At 37.2% G+C, this 19,773-nt stretch overlaps 2 protein-coding genes and 1 pseudogene across 4 annotated transcripts; 1 reads left to right on the top strand and 2 right to left on the bottom strand.

Annotated features, from left to right (window-relative positions):
- The first annotated feature begins 148 nt into the window (after positions 1 to 148).
- LOC306853200 (hsc70-interacting protein-like) lies at positions 149 to 9,064 on the top strand. The gene is made up of 13 exons (XM_079390429.1): positions 149 to 251; positions 514 to 665; positions 934 to 985; positions 1,650 to 1,740; positions 2,717 to 2,790; positions 3,844 to 3,910; positions 4,021 to 4,105; positions 4,186 to 4,296; positions 4,381 to 4,483; positions 5,630 to 5,746; positions 5,832 to 5,880; positions 6,635 to 6,726; positions 8,105 to 9,064. The coding sequence occupies exons 2-13, from the start codon at positions 556 to 558 to the stop codon at positions 8,234 to 8,236; spliced, it is 1,083 nt and encodes a 360-aa protein (XP_079246555.1). The 5' UTR covers positions 149 to 251; positions 514 to 555; the 3' UTR covers positions 8,237 to 9,064.
- LOC306853204 (E3 ubiquitin-protein ligase RBX1-like) lies at positions 8,906 to 12,069 on the bottom strand (the record flags this gene model as incomplete). 2 transcript variants are annotated; one of them, XM_079390443.1, is made up of 6 exons in its annotated part: positions 11,736 to 12,069; positions 10,913 to 10,991; positions 10,728 to 10,798; positions 10,539 to 10,624; positions 9,305 to 10,174; positions 8,906 to 9,250 (listed from the first exon to the last, which is right to left on the bottom strand). In XM_079390443.1, exons 1-5 carry the CDS (start codon positions 11,844 to 11,846, stop codon positions 10,162 to 10,164), a joined length of 360 nt encoding a protein of 119 aa, XP_079246569.1. In that variant the 5' UTR covers positions 11,847 to 12,069. The 2 variants fall into 2 exon arrangements, with proteins under 2 accessions (XP_079246569.1, XP_079246570.1); XM_079390444.1 differs by lacking the exons at positions 8,906 to 9,250; positions 9,305 to 10,174 and having other exon boundaries at positions 10,535 to 10,624; positions 11,736 to 11,821.
- Positions 12,070 to 12,683: 614 nt separating this feature from the next.
- On the bottom strand, positions 12,684 to 17,663 carry LOC306858388 (annotated as a pseudogene). Its single transcript has 9 exons — positions 17,505 to 17,663; positions 16,948 to 17,135; positions 16,671 to 16,823; positions 15,883 to 16,025; positions 15,534 to 15,798; positions 14,518 to 15,119; positions 13,726 to 13,892; positions 13,011 to 13,283; positions 12,684 to 12,687 (listed from the first exon to the last, which is right to left on the bottom strand). The product of its transcript is annotated as an uncharacterized misc_RNA (transcript).
- Positions 17,664 to 19,773: the final 2,110 nt, after the last annotated feature.

The raw sequence follows: 19,773 nt of genomic DNA, 5'->3' as shown, positions 1-19,773 counted from the left end.
TATAATTTTTAAAGCTCAGAGTCTATTTTTCCACCACCATAAAGTAGATATTGGACATGTTCTGCATTTACTCCCAAAACGAATGAATGCAGTGCCAGAAGGACCCCTGTTGTTTTGGTTTAGTCATAGTAGTGAGTAGCTTAATTCCCGCCTGCGCAAAATTCGCAGTCTCGCGCGTGCAGAGCGAGTGCGATCTCGCGACCCTCAAATCGCTGCTGGGGAAGCGCGTTTTAGGCACATTGCACGTTCAGGTACAACATTACTGTTTTATATTTTGAATGAACGTTTGTTGATTAAAAGAATAATTAAAATTTCACGCCGATTTAACAAATTGCGCTTCCTCGCGCATTATTTCTAGAAGCTTCTCTGCAGCGCGTGCGTTAATCCCGGTTATTTCCTGCACTGTTGCATTACACAGTTTTTGGCGTTGCATGATTTATTAAGCCCGCGCTCTGATGGGACACGTCATGTGACGGGATTAATAATAATAACGCACGGTTCGTTGTTTTCCAGCACATTGTTTTCTCTGCTCGAGTTTGGTTGGTGTTGTGGAACATGGATCCACAGAAGGTGTCTGAGTTAAAGGCCTTTGTGCAGCTGTGCAGAGATAATCCATCTGTGCTGCATCTGCCAGAGATGGGCTTCTTTAAGAGCTGGCTACAGGGGTCAGTGCTTGTTTGTGTTGTTTATGGTTTTGTGTTCAGTATTGATTCCAAATGTTATGTTTTTCCATTATAATAATGATAAACTATGAAGTGCGTTGTGTAATAATGGAGGTTTCTATGTGAAAGTTTAGCGTCTGTTTGAGCAGTCACACCCACATCCATGTGGCTTCCAGAAAGTTCTAGCTTCGTCGCTTTTCAGTGGAGCACACAGATAAATAAACATCCCTGTATGACTCATATAAAGTGCAAATATGTTACTTTATTATAGAATGGGAGGAAACATACCATTACCAACAAAGAATGACAGCTCATCATGCAAGGTAGGAAAATAAATCAAGAAGAATTATTCAGAATTATAGCATCACAACCTAAAAAAAACAGCATTACGGTCTGTAAATATTAATAATATTATAGATCATATATATATATATATATATATATATATATACAAGGTTGTATTTGTGACTATGCATTTACCATTAATGGGGAAAGAAATGCTTTCCACATGTTTCATAGATCTTGAGAGTAAATGTAAGCATAACTAGCTTGTTCACAATTAATTTCCAGGTTACCTTTAATGAAATCCATTTTATTTATTATCATTTGTCAGATGTAATTGATTTATAAAACTCTAAAAATGAACTAAATGGATTACGAAATAATCAAATTAATACATCACATAATTTGCAACAAAGCATTTCATCTTTATTTTTTTGTCAAATAAGACAAAACAGAAGTGCATAAATTATAATGTGGATGAAAAACATCTTTGTTTAATCTTTAAAAAAATATGATTATTATCATTACTTTTAAGAATTGCATTTTCGTATACAATAGTAATATATTTCTGTCATATGTTCTTCCAGTGTTGATGGTTTGCATTTGATTGTGTATTTGACGTTTTCACTGATGAAACTGAGCTGCAACTGTGGCAGGGCTGTTTTAGGATATTTTCTACAGATTGCTGTTTTCATTTGTCTGTAGGGAAGCTGTCCATGTGATGGGGCCCCCAAAGCAGCACCAGAACCCCAACCCGGAGATGCCCCGCCATCTGAGAGCGAGGAGAGTGAGTTAGGTATGTTGACTCTAATATTTCCTTTATTATCTTTTGTTTGCTCCTCATATGCCATCGCTCTGGCCTTTTCTGTGGATTGGTAATAGCTCTGAACTTTCACTAAACGTTTCTAGCTATTGCTGGCTCACGATTTCTCGCTCTTATAGCAGTATGCAACATCAGCTTCGTTTTTCATATACAAACTTGGGCAGTTAGAAGACAATGAAACGTATGCCAATAGCGTTTGATATGAAGCTGATATCTAGGCTCTAAAATTATCCTTTAAAGCAACATTAAAGTCTGTTTTGTATTATCCTGGAAACTAGAGGCTGAAATCTTTTGACTGTAGAGATAAAAAGACGCTGTTTGTGTCTACATAAACTTCTGAAGGTAAAGAAGCTGTTAAAAGGTGCAATAGTCACCTCATTTTACATCACAGATTTAAAGAACTATACCATTAATATTAAAGAAATATTATCACAATTTAAAACAACAGTTTTTTATTGAATGTTTTAAATAATGTAATTTATTCCCGTGATGACCTGAATATTTAGCGTCATTACTCCAGTCTTCAGTGTCACATGTTCAGAAATCATTCTAATATATGGATTTGCTGCTCAAGAAACATTTATTATTATCTGTGTTGAAACAGTTGTGCTTTTTAATATTTTTATGGAAACAGTTATACATCATAAATGTCTTTACTGTCACTTTTAATCGATATAAAGCACTCTAGCTGAATGATAGTATTAATTTTAAAAGCACGCATAGTGACTGTTTGTATATAGACTGCTTATATATTGACATATATTTTATGTTGCAAACCCTAAAAATGCTACCAGCTAACTGGCCAGTAAAGCTTTACCCTGCGCAGTCAATTTCTAATCTCATTTGGCGCTTGGTGAGATTTATCATTTTCAAATGTCTGTTTGGAGAGTATGCTCTTATTTTGTAACAACAGTTTCTAATGCTTACGCTGCTGTGAAATGTTCTTCAGATATTGACAATGAAGGAGTGATTGAGCCTGACACGGATGATCCTCAGGAGATGGGCGATTATGAGAACCTGGAGGTAAACGCACAATATCGGGAAAAACCAGAAATATCCATAATCCTTTGCGATAAGAGTTGATCGTACTATAAAAGCATACTGCAGTGTGCAGAACTCTAAAGCTTTCTCCTCAGTCTAAAAAGACCACTGATTGAAGCTAAAGGCTGGAATACATTACACAAAGTTTAAAGCACTAGGTATCATACACTTGCCGACTTTGTAAGTTGTTACGCAAGAAAAACTGTGCATCATACACTAAACAACTGAGGATTGTACACTATCAGACTTTTAAGCTATTCCGGCTCAAAATATCACACGTTAGATCTTGTTGAGTGAATAGAATGGACTGGATGAAGTCTGTAACCATCATACACTATACGATTTTCTATTAAATCTTTTATCTCAAATCTGCAGACTGGCTCTGACTTTTGACAACTAGCGTCAACTAATGTCATGTAGTGTGTTCTAGCCTTAAGCTGCAAAAACGTTCCAAGCATATATATTATTCTTATTTCAACAATTTAAAGTTAATTAGAGGGTTGGGTTTATCAAAGTTAGTGTGCATGATTTAAGTAATTATGCACAAAATATTTGAACAGGTAACAGTACTCTTACTAAGTCTAATTGCATAAATACATTGTGATTATTGGTGGGTTTCCACTCAAAATATGCAACTGATATTACCACAGTTTTTGAGAGAAACCACAGCAAATTCAGTCAGTTTGGGCTGCAAAAGCCAGGAAAATGTCCTGCTAAATCCCAAACCACAGTTACTCATTTCACATACAAAGAACATGGATGTACATTTGCACAAAACAGGTCAGATAAATGGTCATGAGAAACTATATTAAGCAAGCTTTGACTGACATTATAATTTGACCAGATGTGACTCCTTTAAACCAAAGCTGTTTGAACAATGTGAGGTTGTAAATATTCTCATCATAGACAACCGCTGATGCCGTGACTTTGCTGTTGGGGTGCTCTTTCAGAATACTGTCAAAATACTTTCATCAAGCTCTTAGTGTAAAGTGAAATTATTCAAAGGGGATGATGGAATGCTTTCTTTATACTCAGATCACAGATGAGATGATGGACCAGGCCAATGAGAAGAAGACTGAGGCTATTGGAGTGTTAGGAGATGGTAAGAAATGATGAAGTCTGTAATAATGTAATAATAATTTATATTTCCTTAGTTGTGTTAATAATTCATGATAAAACAACGGAGTTCAACGAGACATGCCAACTTTTCAGGTGACCTACAGAAAGCTGTAGACCTCTTCACAGAGGCCATCAAACTCAACCCAAAACTGGCCATTCTGTATGCCAAAAGAGCCAGGTATCATCCAATCCCTGTTTGGTTTTTAGCAACCTGGTTCGATTGGCTGTTGAGTAACTCTGTCTTTTTGTGTCTTTCAGCGTATATGTGAAAATGCAGAAGCCCAATGCTGCCATCAGAGACTGTGACCGAGCCATCAGCATCAACCCAGACTCAGCCCAGCCTTATAAGTGGAGGGGGAAGGCACACAAGTAACAGAATAAAGCTAGATTTTGATGGAAGAGGTTTGATTTCTGCCTTGACACATCAGTGATGAAGATCTCTCGTTCTGACAGGTTGCTCGGTCACTGGGAGGAGGCCGCTCGAGATTTGGCGATGGCCTGTAAACTGGACTATGATGATGAGGCCAGTGCCATGCTAAAAGAGGTCCAACCAAAGGTATCTGTGCAGAACTCTGAACTGGTGTAATTATTATTTTTTGTAGAACAGTTGTGTTGATTTGCCATCCAGGGAGAACTCTCTTGAATGATGTAATATAATTGAAAAATGTAGTAATAGTTTATTGACTTCCATTTTAAAAACATCCAAAAGTGTTTTTTTTTATAAATATCGTGATTTTCATTAACTAAACTTGTTGGTTAATGTCAAATTATTTGGCATTTTTAAAAGACTTCCTGAACTCGATTTTAATACAGTCATGATGGACTATATGGTTTTTATTATATAATTTGATTTTGTACGTAGAATCTTCCCCTGACTGGGATTTATAAAGGGATTTTTGCGCAGGTTCGGACGTACGCATGGGTTTATAAATATGAAAAAAAATTGCGTATACAAAATCTAGCTTTTGTGCATACGTACACTTTTAGGATGAAATCTACTATAAGAGACCCTTACATCACTGACACATGTACACCACTATTCAAAGTTTGGGGTTGATGAGATGTTTTAATGCTTTTGAAAGAAGAATCTTTAGCTCACCAAGGCTACATATTTGATAAAAATATAGTAAAACAGTAATATTGTGAAATTTTATTTGGAGTGTTACAATGTGTTTTCTATTTAATTATATTTTAGAATGTAGTTTATTATTATTATAAGCTGATTTTTTTCAGGATTCTTTGATAAATAGCAAGTTCAAAAGAACAGCATTTATTTGAAATATTTTGTAACAAATAGTAGTGTAACATATTGCAACATGGTGCATTCTTGCAAATATATATATATACAGTAGTCAACATTTGAAGTGGATCAAAACCTTTCATCAAAGTTGTCCTAAAACCAAAATGTGTTCTTGTCTTAGGAACATTTTTTGATCCACTTCAAATGTTGATATATATATATATATAAAACTTGTTCACAAAAAAAAATTTTTACTGACCTCAAAATTTTAAACAATGGTGTATATTTAAAATGTAAGACTAAAGGTAGCATTTAAATGCTAGTGAAGGATTGAAAATCACTGCTAATATTGTGATGCAAAATAATACTTATGTTAGCTTGAGTACATTTGTTGAAAACAATGGCAAAGCGACTGTGCCGAAACTTCAATGCGTCTCATGTGATCCCACCTCTCCATCGCAGGCCAACAAAATCATCGAGCATCGGCGCAAATATGAACGCAAGCGTGAAGAACGAGAGGTCAGAGCACGGCAAGATCGAGTGAAGAAAGCAAGGGAGGAGCACGAGAGAGCACAGAGGGTAAGAAATCTATTGATTTGCATCAAGCCACTAAATCAGAATTTTCTGCACAGTCAGTCCTGTTAATGTGCCTCTGTGTGTGCAGGAAGAGGAAGCCAGACAACAGGCTGGAGGGGCACGTGGAGGATTCCCAGGTATCTACTATTAAACTGTTTATGTATATAATAAGCCATATTGACGTATAAAACAGAATAGGAAAAATGAACCATGATTTACTCACCTTCAAGCCATACTAGGTGTATATGACTTTCTTCTTTCAGACGCAGACAGAGATATATAAAAAAATATCCTGGCTTTTCTAAGCTTTAAAAAGGCAGTGAATGGGGGGGGTCAAGATTTTGAAGTCAAATAAAGTGCATAAATCTATCATAAACAGTGCTCCGGGGGGGGGGGGGTAATTAAGGCCTCCTGAATTGAAAATGCATTTGTATAAGAAAAATATCCATATTTAAAACTTTATTAACCTCTGTCTTCCGCTAACTGTTTCACATGTGTTCACAAGAGAGTGGCATTTCAGCAGATAACGTGGGATGAGAGGAGTGACGAGTGCAGAAGCACAGAGGAGAGAGAGGAAACCAAAACACTGGTCACAAATTAGAAGTAAAGAACAATGTCAGAGGAATTCAATGTAAGCCAAGAGTAGACAGGTTTTCCTTGTAAACTTGTAAATAAAAACTTGGTTCTCACGAGACTAGCATATTCTCACTGTAGCTTACGCCTACGTCATCTGCTCCGATTGTTTTTGTCTGAAAGAAGAAAGTCATATACACCTAGGATGGCTTGAGGGTGAGTAAATCAAGGGCTAATTTTCATTTTTGGGTGAACTATGCCTTTAAGAGAGATTACTGCTATTAGTAATTGATGTTAATATTCGTTGTGATCCTTCAGGAGGTGCTGGGTTCCCAGGTGGAGCTCCTCCGTTTGGAATGCCTGGACTTAATGAGCTATTCAATGACCCAGAGGTTCTCATGGCCATGCAGGTAAAGTTAACCACATACTGCTGAGCACAATGATGGTGCGTTTATACAGCGTTAACAGTTGGATAGACTACAGCAGTGATACTCAAATCTGGTTCGCAAGATCCACTTTCCTGCAGTTTAACTCTAACCCTGATCAAACTCACCTACCTGTGATTTTCTAATGATCCTGAAGACATTGATTAGCATGCTCAGGGGTGTTTGATCAGGGTTGGAGCTAAACTCTGCAGGAAAGTGGATCTCGCGAGCCAGATTTGAGGATCACTGGACTACAGTCTGAAGTTAAGGAAGGTCTGTAATTATTAGGGAATTTAAGAATTGTATTTTCTAGGACCAAAGAAGTTACCTCAATCAAAACAGTTTTTGAAAATCATGGAAAGGTCGATGGTGATTTATACATTGTTCTTGTTAAGCTCAGCTGTGAAATATTTGATTGGCTAGGTATTGACCTTATGTAGAGAAAAGGTCATCATTATATCCAGTTTATGATAGAATCTTACATTTATGTTGGTCTTTCCAATTATTTGATCAAAGACGGTCACAATCAGTTCTGATTCATTATGAATTCATTAGAATGATTCATTGGTGTCTTATGACAAACAGCTGGGAAGATGATGGAAATTCATTATTCAAAGAGGATGGGAAACCTTTATAAATGGTTCTCAACAAATTGATGATGATTCTTAGTTCACTTGCTTCACTAAACATAATGATGAACGAACAATTACACATCCATCCAAAAGTTTGGAATTGGTAAGACTTTTAAAATGTCATGAAAGAAGTTTCTGAATACAGTGAAGCTGGACAATTGTTAAGTAATATTACAATTTAAAACAGCTGCTTTCTGAATATATTTTAAAATATAAATAATTTGTGATGCAAAGCTGAACTTCAGTCTTCAGTGTCCTTCAGAAATCATTCTATGCTGATTTGCTGCTCAAGATCAATTCAGATCTTGATAATGTTGAACAGTTTTTGATAATACATTTCAAAAGAACAAATAGAATTTTCAAAAATGAAATGTTTCAAATATAAAAAATTTTTTAACAATGTAAATGTCTTTTACTGTCACTTTTGATCAATTTAATACACCCCTGCCCGAAAAAAAGTATTAATTTCTTTTTATATTGGTGTGTAAATTGATTCTTGTTTCACAGATGCTTCACAATACATTGTAATCATAAATGAACAATGGAAATTGTTAATCGCTATTACTGTTTTTCCTACTTTGGGTTACTTGGGTCAGTTAATATAGCTATATAGTATTGAACCATGTTCATAAATGTCTATAATAAACGTTCCTGTAGCTGACATCCTGATCATCTCAGCTGCTTGTAATGTTTACACAATGGTAAATCCTTTATGCATTCTCATTTTCCAGGACCCAGAGGTGATGGCAGCATTCCAGGATGTGGCGCAGAACCCCGCCAACATCTCCAAGTACCAGAGCAACCCCAAAATCATGACCCTGATCAACAAACTCAGCTCCAAGTTTGGCGGCCAGCAGCCCTAAAAAGCACTGAAAGAGTTCATGTCCAGTTCCAATACTCTGCTGTAGCTTTTTCTCACTGGGTTTCTTGCCATAAATACAGACAACACTTAGCTTATGAGCAACTAGAAATACTGATTTTAGACTATGATTAGAGTCTGTGCTGATGAAAGAAGAAGAAACTATGAAAGAGTATCGGAACAAGACCAGAGATGTGGCGCTTTTTTGGGGGGTGGGGGGATTCGCTTGAGTGACGCATGAACTAAGAATTGGGTTTATTCCTTTAACGTTTTGTTGGGGACAAACTATATTGTGGGCTTCACTGAGGCTGACACATTTAACACTTATGATCGTGGTCTCTTCTCCAGAATATCAGGGGGTTTGGATTTGAGAGCCTATTCTAGCGGACAGTTGCTGCATTGACAAACTGGATTTAACAAACTTGTCCATTCAGCAGTCAATAATTCCAGGGATTTAGTCTAATTATTATCACCTTCATCCATTCAGTATGCTACATAGCTTATGTTTGTGGTCTTATCCAGCGGGATCCGGATCAAAACGGGGTCTAGATTATATTTATACATATTCCCTGTCCAAAGCAATTAGTCAATCACTTCCTGTTTAGATTTCATGGGTGTTTCTTTTAAAGGTTTTTGATTCATGTTTTTGTTCTTTAGTTTTTTATTTTATTTTGCTCTCCTCACCCTCAGTGTAACCTAACATTGTTTTCTGTCTCTCATAAATGCAAAAGAGTGAAAAATTAATCATAAACAACTCTTATTGTGACAAATTTGCATCTTGTGTGGATTTCATGATTTAATTCAATAAACATTTTGGCTGTTGCAAATATAAGACATCTGTTTTTTAACAAACTTGAAATTTTATTTGACTTAAAAGAGAGTTCACCCAAAAATTAATTCTCATCATTTACTCACCCTCAGATTGTTCCAAACCTGTACAAGTTTCTTTCTTTCTGCTGAACACAAAAGATGATATTTAAAGATTGTGAGTAACTAAACATTTGACGGTAGCCATTGACTTCCATAGTATGGAAAAAAATAAATCCTATGGAAGTCAATGGCTACCATCAACTACCTGGTTACCCAAATTCTTCAAAATATCTTCTTTTGTGTTTAATAGACTAGTAAGAGTCCAGTACTGTTTATATGTAATATATACAGTTCATCTTGCTCTACTATCAGTGCAGTCACAAGTGAAACTTAAATTAGTTTATATAGTTGAAAATATACAGCGATAGACTTGAACATGCTAGGTCACATGTAACCATTTTTAAAGCTTTGTCTATTGATTCTACATCTTATTTATTGTTTATATTATTTATTACATATGATCTGTACATATTAATATTCATAAATTATAATACCTGATCAACTAAAATTGCTTGTGTGTAATGGATTAATAATATAATAAATCACATAATTCTATTAAACATAAAATAACTAAGTCATAAATTATACGTAAATAACTCACTAAAACCCAGGATTGGTGCAAACTAAACTGAAACTTACCTGGCTAGTCAGCTAATGCAGCTTCATGGTTCAGGCCCCAGGTTCCTTCAATCAAATGTTTAGATCCTAACCTTAGATTTCTCTCCACATATTTTAACACAAGAGATGAAGTGACTGGGCTTGTTAGGTTTCTTGCATAAAACCTTAATGTAAACAACAACACATAAATATTTAAATTGTGTTCAAATAGAATGCAATTTCAGAAATATTGGAACTGATAGAGCTGAATTTAGAGAGACTTTATTGGTCATTTACAGCTCAGAATGCTGCATATAACACAGAAATAAAAAAAACATCCTAACGAGCATAACAATTTAAATGTGGACCATTTGGTCTTTGACAGAGAGAGAATGCTGACGTCTAAACAAAAATGCATCTCGGGAAAGAAAATCCTGGATCTGAAGCACAGACACTGGGCTGCTAATGGCCATACCTGAAAAACAGAGCAACGAAAGATGAGTATTAATACAAGCATGGACACTTGCAACCAATAAAAGACATGTCAGAAAATATGGAATTAGAACAACAATGCATTATCCCTTCTCAATGATAAACTTCTGGAAAATACAAATAATGGGGGAAAACAGGATAATTTTTAGCATGTTCAGCTGACATGACATAACTGAATCAAAAGTATTTAGCACCAATCATATGTTACATCCAAATAAAGTTCAAAGTGATAGATGATACGGGTTATCTAGAGCGGGTTTGAGACTTGTGACTCAGTGAACTAAGATTCTCTATTAACACAGTTTCTGGGTCTGCCTCTATTTTAATGAAGAAACAAAATCACTCACTTCTGGAACTCCCACTCTCTGTTGTCCAGAGGACACACCTGTCTGGTCTTCAGCCAGCGAGAGATGCAGTGGAAATGAAACGCATGCTGCAGAACCAAAAGCACACAGTTATACCACAACCGAACAGACACAGTCCACATTTTGATTTCATTTGATTGGTTATTTGGTGTGTTGTGTCATCAAACTCACATTACAGACTCCCCAGGCCACTGTACACTCCTCTGATGTAGCTGACGCCTGATTGGCCTGACACTCTATACCTGAAGGAAGATGAACTAGACTTAAACAACTCACTAAATAACATTTGACTGTGTTAAACAACAAACTAACCCTAGAATAGAGTCAGAGGAGGCCAAACGGGAGAGGATGCTTACAGAGGTCCATAATGTGATTTCTGCAAATGGCACAGTTGTCCACCACAATGTCCCAAGCCCACAGAGCCACGGCATTCCACTGCAAGAGAAACACACTTCTGGAATTCATTCAACCAAACAAATCTCCGGAACACAATTCCACGGCAATTCGTAACTATTTTATTTTCCAGTGGCACTGAGATCCAACCCAATGTAAATCTCAATTCCCCAGGAAATAAAACGCCTGTAACAGATGTACAATCCATACACATAGATCAGAAAATAAAAGTCAAAACTGACAGAATTTACATGGTAATATCATGGAACTTTCATATATACTGTGGTACTAAATGATTACCATGTGTGTTCAAAAAAAGTGTTAGAATTAGACGCGTCTATGGGTTGGAACGTGCCTGTTAAATCCAAAACAATCGAATCGAACGTTTAGAACGAGTTCAAAACTGTTAGGATCGAACGCGTCTATATTGTCAAAAATGTGCAAATCTAACGTTCTGAAAGCGATGTCTATAAATGCTGTCTAGGTAAGCAACTCACTGGGTTTCTAAGTGATTTCTATTAGTGTTTCATTTTTCTAGTGGCCTAGTTAAATAATCTCTGGGATTACGAGTTCAAATCAGAGGCGTCAAGAACGACCAGTTTACATTTGTCTACTTGATATCAGATTCTACATATTAATGATGAGAAAGAGCAGCGCCGCCGATGCTAACCGGGGATTATAAACACGCCGCTGTGAAAGAGTTTACATTTTCAAGAGACTAAGCGGTTTAAATGTGTATATATATACTTGACATCAATACTTAATACCGACGTCTCAATATTGTACCTTTTTCACTTCAAAACGCTTTTTACTGGCTCCACTGTTAGCTCCAGTCGGGGTGTCTACATCCATCGCGGCCGCCATGTTTGCTAATGGTGTGATCTCGCGAGAGCGCATAGTTCCTCAGTTTAATAATCAGTGTAGGTTGTCTATAAAATAAAGCAGTACTGCGCGCTATTTAGAATTCAGTTTATATTGAAAGCTGATTTTCTCAACATATCGATTGTAAAGTAAACTCTACTGTTTTGTAGTCAAGTGAAAAACAGTAGGTTCCACCGAGATTTGAACTCGGATCGCTGGATTCAGAGTCCAGAGTGCTAACCATTACACCATGGAACCAGCTGATGCCTCGGCAAAATATTTACACATTTACACATTTTCAAAACTCTGCACACAAATCCAGGAACTGCGTACGCAAAATGCCTCACATCTCTTGCAAAATGAAGCATTGCATTCAAACACATCTCAAAAGCAAACACATTTGCCATCATTTTAATTCATGTTAGATTTTTGTGTTACATAAAGAACTGTGTGTTATGTTTTGCAAAAAGTGTCAAAGGCTGAGAATTAGTGTCTAGTTTTGCAGATTTGGTGTGTGGTGCTGGTGTTTCAGTGTCAGGTTTCAGAAATTGTGACAAATAAAGATTGAAAAAAAATTGTAAGGTGTAATTTTGTGAGGAAATTCAGAATATTTCTTTAAATAAAGAATTTATTTTAAATGACACATACTTAACATTATAAAAACTCATATTTATGAGTTAAACATATATGCCAAAAAACAACATTAGATGGAATGTTTCATGAATCACATTCAAAATCATTCTGTTCTGCCTTGAAATAAATTGCACATTCAAGAACTATAAACAGTGGAAGTAAAGACTAAATACAGTAGCAACTATGGTCTTTCTGGTCAGTTTTACCTATAAATAAACTAAGTAACAGCAGTAAATTTGTTCACCTGATAAATATATCACATTATCTGCTTAGTTTAAATCAAAACCTCTATGGCCCGGTTTCATAGAGAGGGTTTAGACTAAGCCAGGATTGGGCCATAGTTCAATGAGGACATTTAAGTAATTTTTATAAACGTGCCTTAGAAAAAAACATTACTGGAGTGCATCTTAAGACAAACCAAATGCACTGATATTATTTAAGGTCAGTCAGTGCAAGTTTCTTTCATTTGAAACAGCTCAGACTTACATTTTAGTCAAGGACTAGGCTTAAGCCTTGTCTGTGAAACTGGGGGTATGACTTTTCATTAATGACTTAATCCTTGGTCGCCTGCCTCTTTTTTTCTCCTTTTTCTTTGGTGCTGCTGTCAGTTTTGTCTTCACTGGTTTAAGATTAGGTTCAGATTGCACAGGTCTGGCCTTTGTGGTCTGCATGGGTTTGTTTGGTGTAAGGGCTTTGGTAGGAATGGAGGTCTTGTTGAAGGAATGAGCATTTTCTCCAGAACAGTTCTTAAAGATGGCTGCCTCCATCACAGACTGACCTCGCAGCTCAGAAGGGTAACCGCACACGGCCTCAACTCTCAGACTCAGATTTTTCAACCATCTGAAAGAAAGTTGAGATATCTAGATAGATAGATAGATAGATTACAGTTACTTTTTATGGATTACATGATTACACATTATTCACAAAATGGCGGTATATTATTCATAATTTGACTCCTAATTCTTTTTTGATTTCTATTAAGTTTTCCTTTCTGAAATTCTACCACTTTTATACATTTGGAAAGTCTTCACCTTCACTTTTCACTTACACTTCATGACGTAGATAACACAAGAATGGAATACATTTTTGCTCAAAAGTAATCAAAAAGTAGTCAGAGTACATTATCTAATATGTGTAAGCCAATAGATAATTATAGTAATAATTGAATAATAATGATACATTACAAACTATAATTTCCATCATGTAATTTGTAATCAGTAATAGACTAATTTGTAAGATAGAATGGCAGATGGATGAATGGGTGGATGGATGGATATCTCACCTGTAAAATGGTAGTAATTTGCAGTCACACATTAACGGATTTTTGTTAAGGGTGAGGTATTGAAGTCCAGTAAGAGGTGAAAGGTCAGGCAACTCCTCTAACTGATTCTCTTCCAGAGACAAAGTCAACAGACCACGACCAAACCCTGCCAGAGACCTCGCACTCATCTACGACCACAAATCAAACAAGGAGACAGAGAAAGAACATTTTCCATTACCGAGATTAGTAAAAGCAAGGATTAACTATTGTTTTTTTTATCATTTAAAGGGATAGTTCACTCAAAAATAAAAATTCTGTCATTAATTACTCACCCTCATGTCGTTCCAAACCCATAAGACCTTTGTTCATCTTCGGAACACATTTTTGATGACATCCGAAAGCTTTCTGTCCCTCCATAGAAAGCAACATAACTGACATGTTCAAAGCCCAGAAAGACGCATATTGAAGACTGACACGGAAAAGAAGAATTGTTGAATAAAGTAGTTATTTTTGTTTTCTTTGCGCATAAAAAATATTCTTGTAGCTTCATATAATTATGGTTAATCCACTGATTTAACAGTATCCTTACTACCTTTCTGGGCCTTGATCGTGTAAGGATCCTTGCTGTCTATGGAGGGTCAGAAAGCTCTTGGATTTCATCAAAAATTTCTTAATTTGTGTTCTGAAGATGAACGAAGGTTTTACGGGTTTGGAACGACATGAGGGTGAGAAATTAAAGACAGAATTTTCATTTTTGGGTGAACTAACCCTTTAATAGTGCATAAAGTTATCTCATGTAGTTCCTCATTTGACCTTCTGAAGACTCATTCTATCAATGTGCAGGTGCTTTAGACTGGCCCAATCCAGCGAATCGGATTCCCTGAAAGGCGGAGCTCAGACAAAAGAGGGGCATGGCCTAGCGCATCACTCTGCACTTCTGTTAGCGCATTAGCTTCAAGATGAAGGACGTCCAGCTTGGGTGCCGGATCCAGAGCTTTTGGCACTATAGATGCGATGATGTTATTATTGAGGTAAAGGCCCGACAGCTGAGGGACCGGGGAAAGGAGCAAAGGAGGCTCTAGTTTAACTATAAGGTTTCTCTCCAGATGTAGTTCTAGGAGTTTGGGGATGTGTATCTGAAGAAGGAAACCGAGTGAGTTTATTGCCTTCCAGGGGAAGGTACATGATCTCATGGGCACCTTCAAAGGTTTTTGTGTCCAGGGACGACAGTTGGTTGTCAGACAGGTAGAGATGTCCAGGTGAAGAGACACCACCTGTGGGATGCCGGGGAAACTGTTGCTAGAAAGATAATGGAAATGGTTTCCACGCATGTCAAGCAGAAGTGTGTTGCCAGGGAAACCAGTGGGCACTTTAGTGTGGCTGCGGTCCTCACATGTAGCGTGCTGAACTGCAGCCTTGATGGTGAGAGTAAGGAGAACAGAAAATGTGTTGAGACGGAGATATGTATTAGATTTAAGGTACAGATGTAGATGACACTGTTTCTTCATCGAAACAGATTTGGAGAAGTTTAGCATTACGTCACTTGATCACCAGTGGATCCTCTGCAGTGAATGGGTGCCACTGGCAACCGTTTGAAGTTATAAATGTCTTAAAGATAGATTTGTCTCTTACAAATGTGCAGCTTTTCACTTCACAAAATATTAACTGATGGTCGTGTGGGTTACTTGTGATGGTTTTATCAGCTGTTTGGACTCTCATTCTGATGGCACCCATTCACTGCAGATGTGTTAGCATATCCAAATGATACATTTCTTCAAATCAGTTCTGATAAAAAAACAAACTCATCTACATTTTGGACGATCTGAGACAGTGGGCAATGCTGTATTAAAACCGGTGAGGTTAAGGCTGTTGAGCTGTGAGGACATTTTGAGGGCCTGTATGTAAGGGAGCTGGTTGTAGCTCAGATCTAGGTGAGAGATGTGAGGAGACAGAGACAGAGCCGATTCAGACAGGTTCTGCAGGGCCATGTGGTGCAGAGACAGATGTGTGAGTTTCGGCATGGACACACTCTCCTCCACCAGATATGTCATGGGGTTAAAACTCATATCCAGGTGAGTCAACTCCACCACAAACAGTGAGTTCTGAAGGTTTGTTTTATACCAGAGGATATCTAAAATCAACAATAATGAATTTTGTTTTTCAAAAATCAGTAGCTACCTGGTCATAGTTTTGGTAGGAAAGTATTGGAGTTCATTATGGTCCAGATTTAAGTGTGTGAGTGCAAGACCAGCAAAGGCTTCCGTCGCCAGATTATTTAGAGAGTTATGACTCAAAAGCAACAACTGGATATTCAGCATTCCCTGAGAGACAGATAACTGGGAATTACTCAGGAGGAAAATTACTCAAATATCAAAAAGGCCTAACAGAAGATTATCACATAGAGCTTCCAAACCAACAAAATCAGTGTAATCTCAGATTGGAAAGTTTATAACATCAAGTAATGGGACTCTGAGAGAATTCTAGAATTCACTAGAAAAAGATGATCTACATTCTCAATTGAAAGTATGAGGTTGGTAAGATTGTTTCATGTTTTTAAAAGAAGTCTCTTATGCTCAACAAGGCTGCAGTTGTTTGATCAAAAATACAGTAAAAATAGTAATAGTGTGAAATATTTGTTACAATTTAAACTAACTGTTTTCAATTGTAATATATTTTATTCCCGTAATGGTAAAGCTGAATTTTCAGCATCATTTCTCCAGTCTTCAGTGTCACATGATCCTCAGAAATCATTCTAATATGCTGATTTGCTGCTCAAGAAACATTATGATTATAATCCATGTAGAACACAGCTGCTTAATATTCTGTGGAAACTGTTATGTTGAATAAAAGAATGCATAAAAGAACAGCATTTATTTGAAACCGGAATCTTTTGCAACATTTCAAATGTCTTCACTGTTACTTTTATTGCATCCTTGCTGATCCCAAATTGTTGATCGATAGTGTACCTGGAATGCCATGTTGGGGAGGTAGAGCTGGTTATGAGTGAGGGAGAGCAGGTTTACAGAGTTTAACGCAGCAAACGCTCCAGGGTGGATCTCTTCAATGCGGTTCCGGTCTAAATACAACTGCTTTAGTGATGATAAACCATCAAATGATTCCTACAGGAGGGGAGACAGTAACAACATAGCTAAAAACACAGATACATCTCAAACCATCAGCTTTGGAATGATTTTACCTCCATTCATCTAAAATGAACACACTTCCACATCTCAAAGAAAATACCTGGTAGAGGATGTCAATATTGTTGCTAGTGAGGTCAAGCTGCACCAAACGTGAAAGTCCCCAGAACGCCCCCTCTCTGACGGACTGGACCCCTGCAGGGTCAGGTGGGTCAGGTAGGGTGTGTGTTTGAACGCACTTTTAGGCAGTTCCCCAAGATTATTCCTCTTCAGGTCCAATTTCACTGTGATCTGAGATAAAAGCCATTGCAAATATTGCATATAAATATGTTGATCCACATGCTCAGAATAATGCTATCAGATCCTATAAGTTAGTCAGGTTATTTTGAAAGGCATTAGAAGTGTTATTAACCCTGCATACCAAATTTTACCAATTAAGAAGGAAGTTCAGGAAGGAACAATATAAAATGAGAGTCCATTTGAATGCTCAGTCTGTTATAGTGTCATGCATCATCTAGTTGTTTGATGGTGGATGTCATGCACAATACAAAAGCAAACTTATGAGGGATCAGACAGTAAACTATGATTATGATATTAAGAGACAAGCATGATGTTTTTGTTGTGTGATGTTCTGTACTGTATGTGGAAAGTCACACTCACCTCATTTATAGTAGGAGGAATATGTGTGAGATTCTTCCTTACACATGTCACAGTGAGCTTTGTGTCGTCGCAGACGCAGACGCACGGGCATTTCGCAGTCTGACCTGCAGGCACAGAGGATATTAGGAAAAGAAGCAGACGTGCTACTATCAGCCTCATGGTGCCAACCTCCTCCAACTGAAGGGATACAAAGGAAACTGATTATTATCTGCATTTGAACATAATGGAAAGATCAAATATATACTGACAAGAAGGTGCAAAGTTTCTAGCAGTACATATTTACCTTAAGACTTAGTTTTATCTTTTCTAAATAGGTGCAGTAGGCTTATTCTTTCATGTGCAAAAGGTTTTAGCGTGTCCATTTATATGTACATGAAAATGATAAAAATGTATATAAAATAAAAAATTACAACACTGCCATTTTTTTTTATGTTTCATAGAATAAGTAATTTATACTTGCCAAGGTTTCAGTTATTTGATCAAAAATGCAGTTAAAACAGTAATACTGTGAAATATTATTACTTATTTTTTGTTCTACTCAATTTTAAATGTAATTTATGTCTGTGATCAAAGCTGAATTTTCAGCATCGTCACTCCAGTCTTCAGTGTCACATGATCCTTCAGAAATACAGTGTGAGAGAAGAGAAACATCCACATTGTTCATGTAAAAAAAAAACATCTTTTGAACACTACTGTCCTTGTAACTATTTAAAGATGGTATTCCTGTTTCAAACCAAACACAACATAATACTTATGTCTTTAAACACCATAGGTAAATTCTTGCATTATGACCTCTGATCCCGTCCTGCCCTTAACACAATTAACACAGTGGTACCACATTTCACAGGGCTCCAAACTTTAGTGCAAGAATGGAGAAAGACAAAGAAGTAATTTACTCATTTCCATTTCTAAATCTTACAAATACTCATTCAGACAGTTTCATTATGCAAAACTTAACTTGATCAGAGTAGGGATGAAAACCATTTATATTAGTGAAGTGACATACTGCTCTGCATTTATCCCATCCAAAGTGCGCACGCACACACACACAGCAGTGAACACGCACACAACCATGAACATACACCCGGAGCAGTGGCAGCCATTTATGCTGCGGCACCCGGGGAGCAGTTGGGGGTTCGGTGTCTTGCTCAAGGGCACCTCAGTCGTGGTATTGAGGGTGGAGAGAGCGCTGGACATTCACTCCCCCCACCTACAATCCCTGCCGGCCCGAGACTCGAACCTGCAACCTTTGGATTACGAGTCCGACTCTCTAACCATTAGGCCACGACTTCTCTCTTATTGAGCTGAATAGAAACTATTGTTTCTGCAAAAAGATGAGGAAAAGATGAAAGAAATGACAACTCACCTCTACAACACATTTAGTCTTTAGGGTGAAAATCTTTCATCTGCGCCTTGTGTTCTTGTCTGCTTATATGTGAATGAGATAAGAATGGCTCTGCCTATTAACCAAAGACTCATAGCTTTTCATAGATTGTGCATCAAAGGGTTAAAGGGCTTTTTTTAAGGGGGGCTTTGGAGAAAACGAGAGATGCAAGTCTCATCCATTATGTCGCCTTGTTCATCTGAAAGTGTACGTTTCCTTGCTTCAAACCTAGCCAAAAACACATGTTGGCCGAAGGGCTGGACTGGGCACAAAGGGCATTTTTCAGGACCAGTCGGGCTGGGTCGGGTAACAGACCTCTACCCGTCCTTTACCTGGAGCCCCTTGGCACTCCTACAACCTTCAAGATACAGAAAATCTGATTCCAAAACATCACAAACAATAAAAATATGATTTTTACAGTATTTTACAGTACATTTTTTTATTCCATTAAAACACATTTGTTATTTTGGCTATTCAGGCTATTTTTGAATGACAGTCGGGAGACGGATGCTGGTTCGCCATAGAATGGGTGCAGTTTTGGCATCTATATATACATACATAATATCCATGCTAACCAGTCAAGGGGAAAGGGGAAGTGGTGTGTGGCTAAGTACGGTGACCCATACTCAGAATTTGTGCTCTGCATTTAACCCATTCAAGTGTGCACACAGTAGTGAACATACACCCGGAGCAGTCAAGCCTAAGGACAAGTTTTAAATCAAAAGCAAAATGTACATGTTAATAATGTGACGTCAAAAGTATCGTTTGTACAACTAAGTGTGAAAAAACAATATATCTGCATGCTTAGAGAAGTTTAGGTTTTGCTGGTTACTCCACTTCCTATTTTGTGCATTGCAATTTATTTCCACAACAGGTTCAAATGAG

This window comes from Barbus barbus (genome assembly GCF_936440315.1).
Source record: "Barbus barbus genome assembly, chromosome: 3".
In the NCBI taxonomy this organism is placed as follows: Eukaryota; Metazoa; Chordata; class Actinopteri; order Cypriniformes; family Cyprinidae; genus Barbus; species Barbus barbus.
This window is presented reverse-complemented; position numbering and strand designations above follow the sequence as displayed.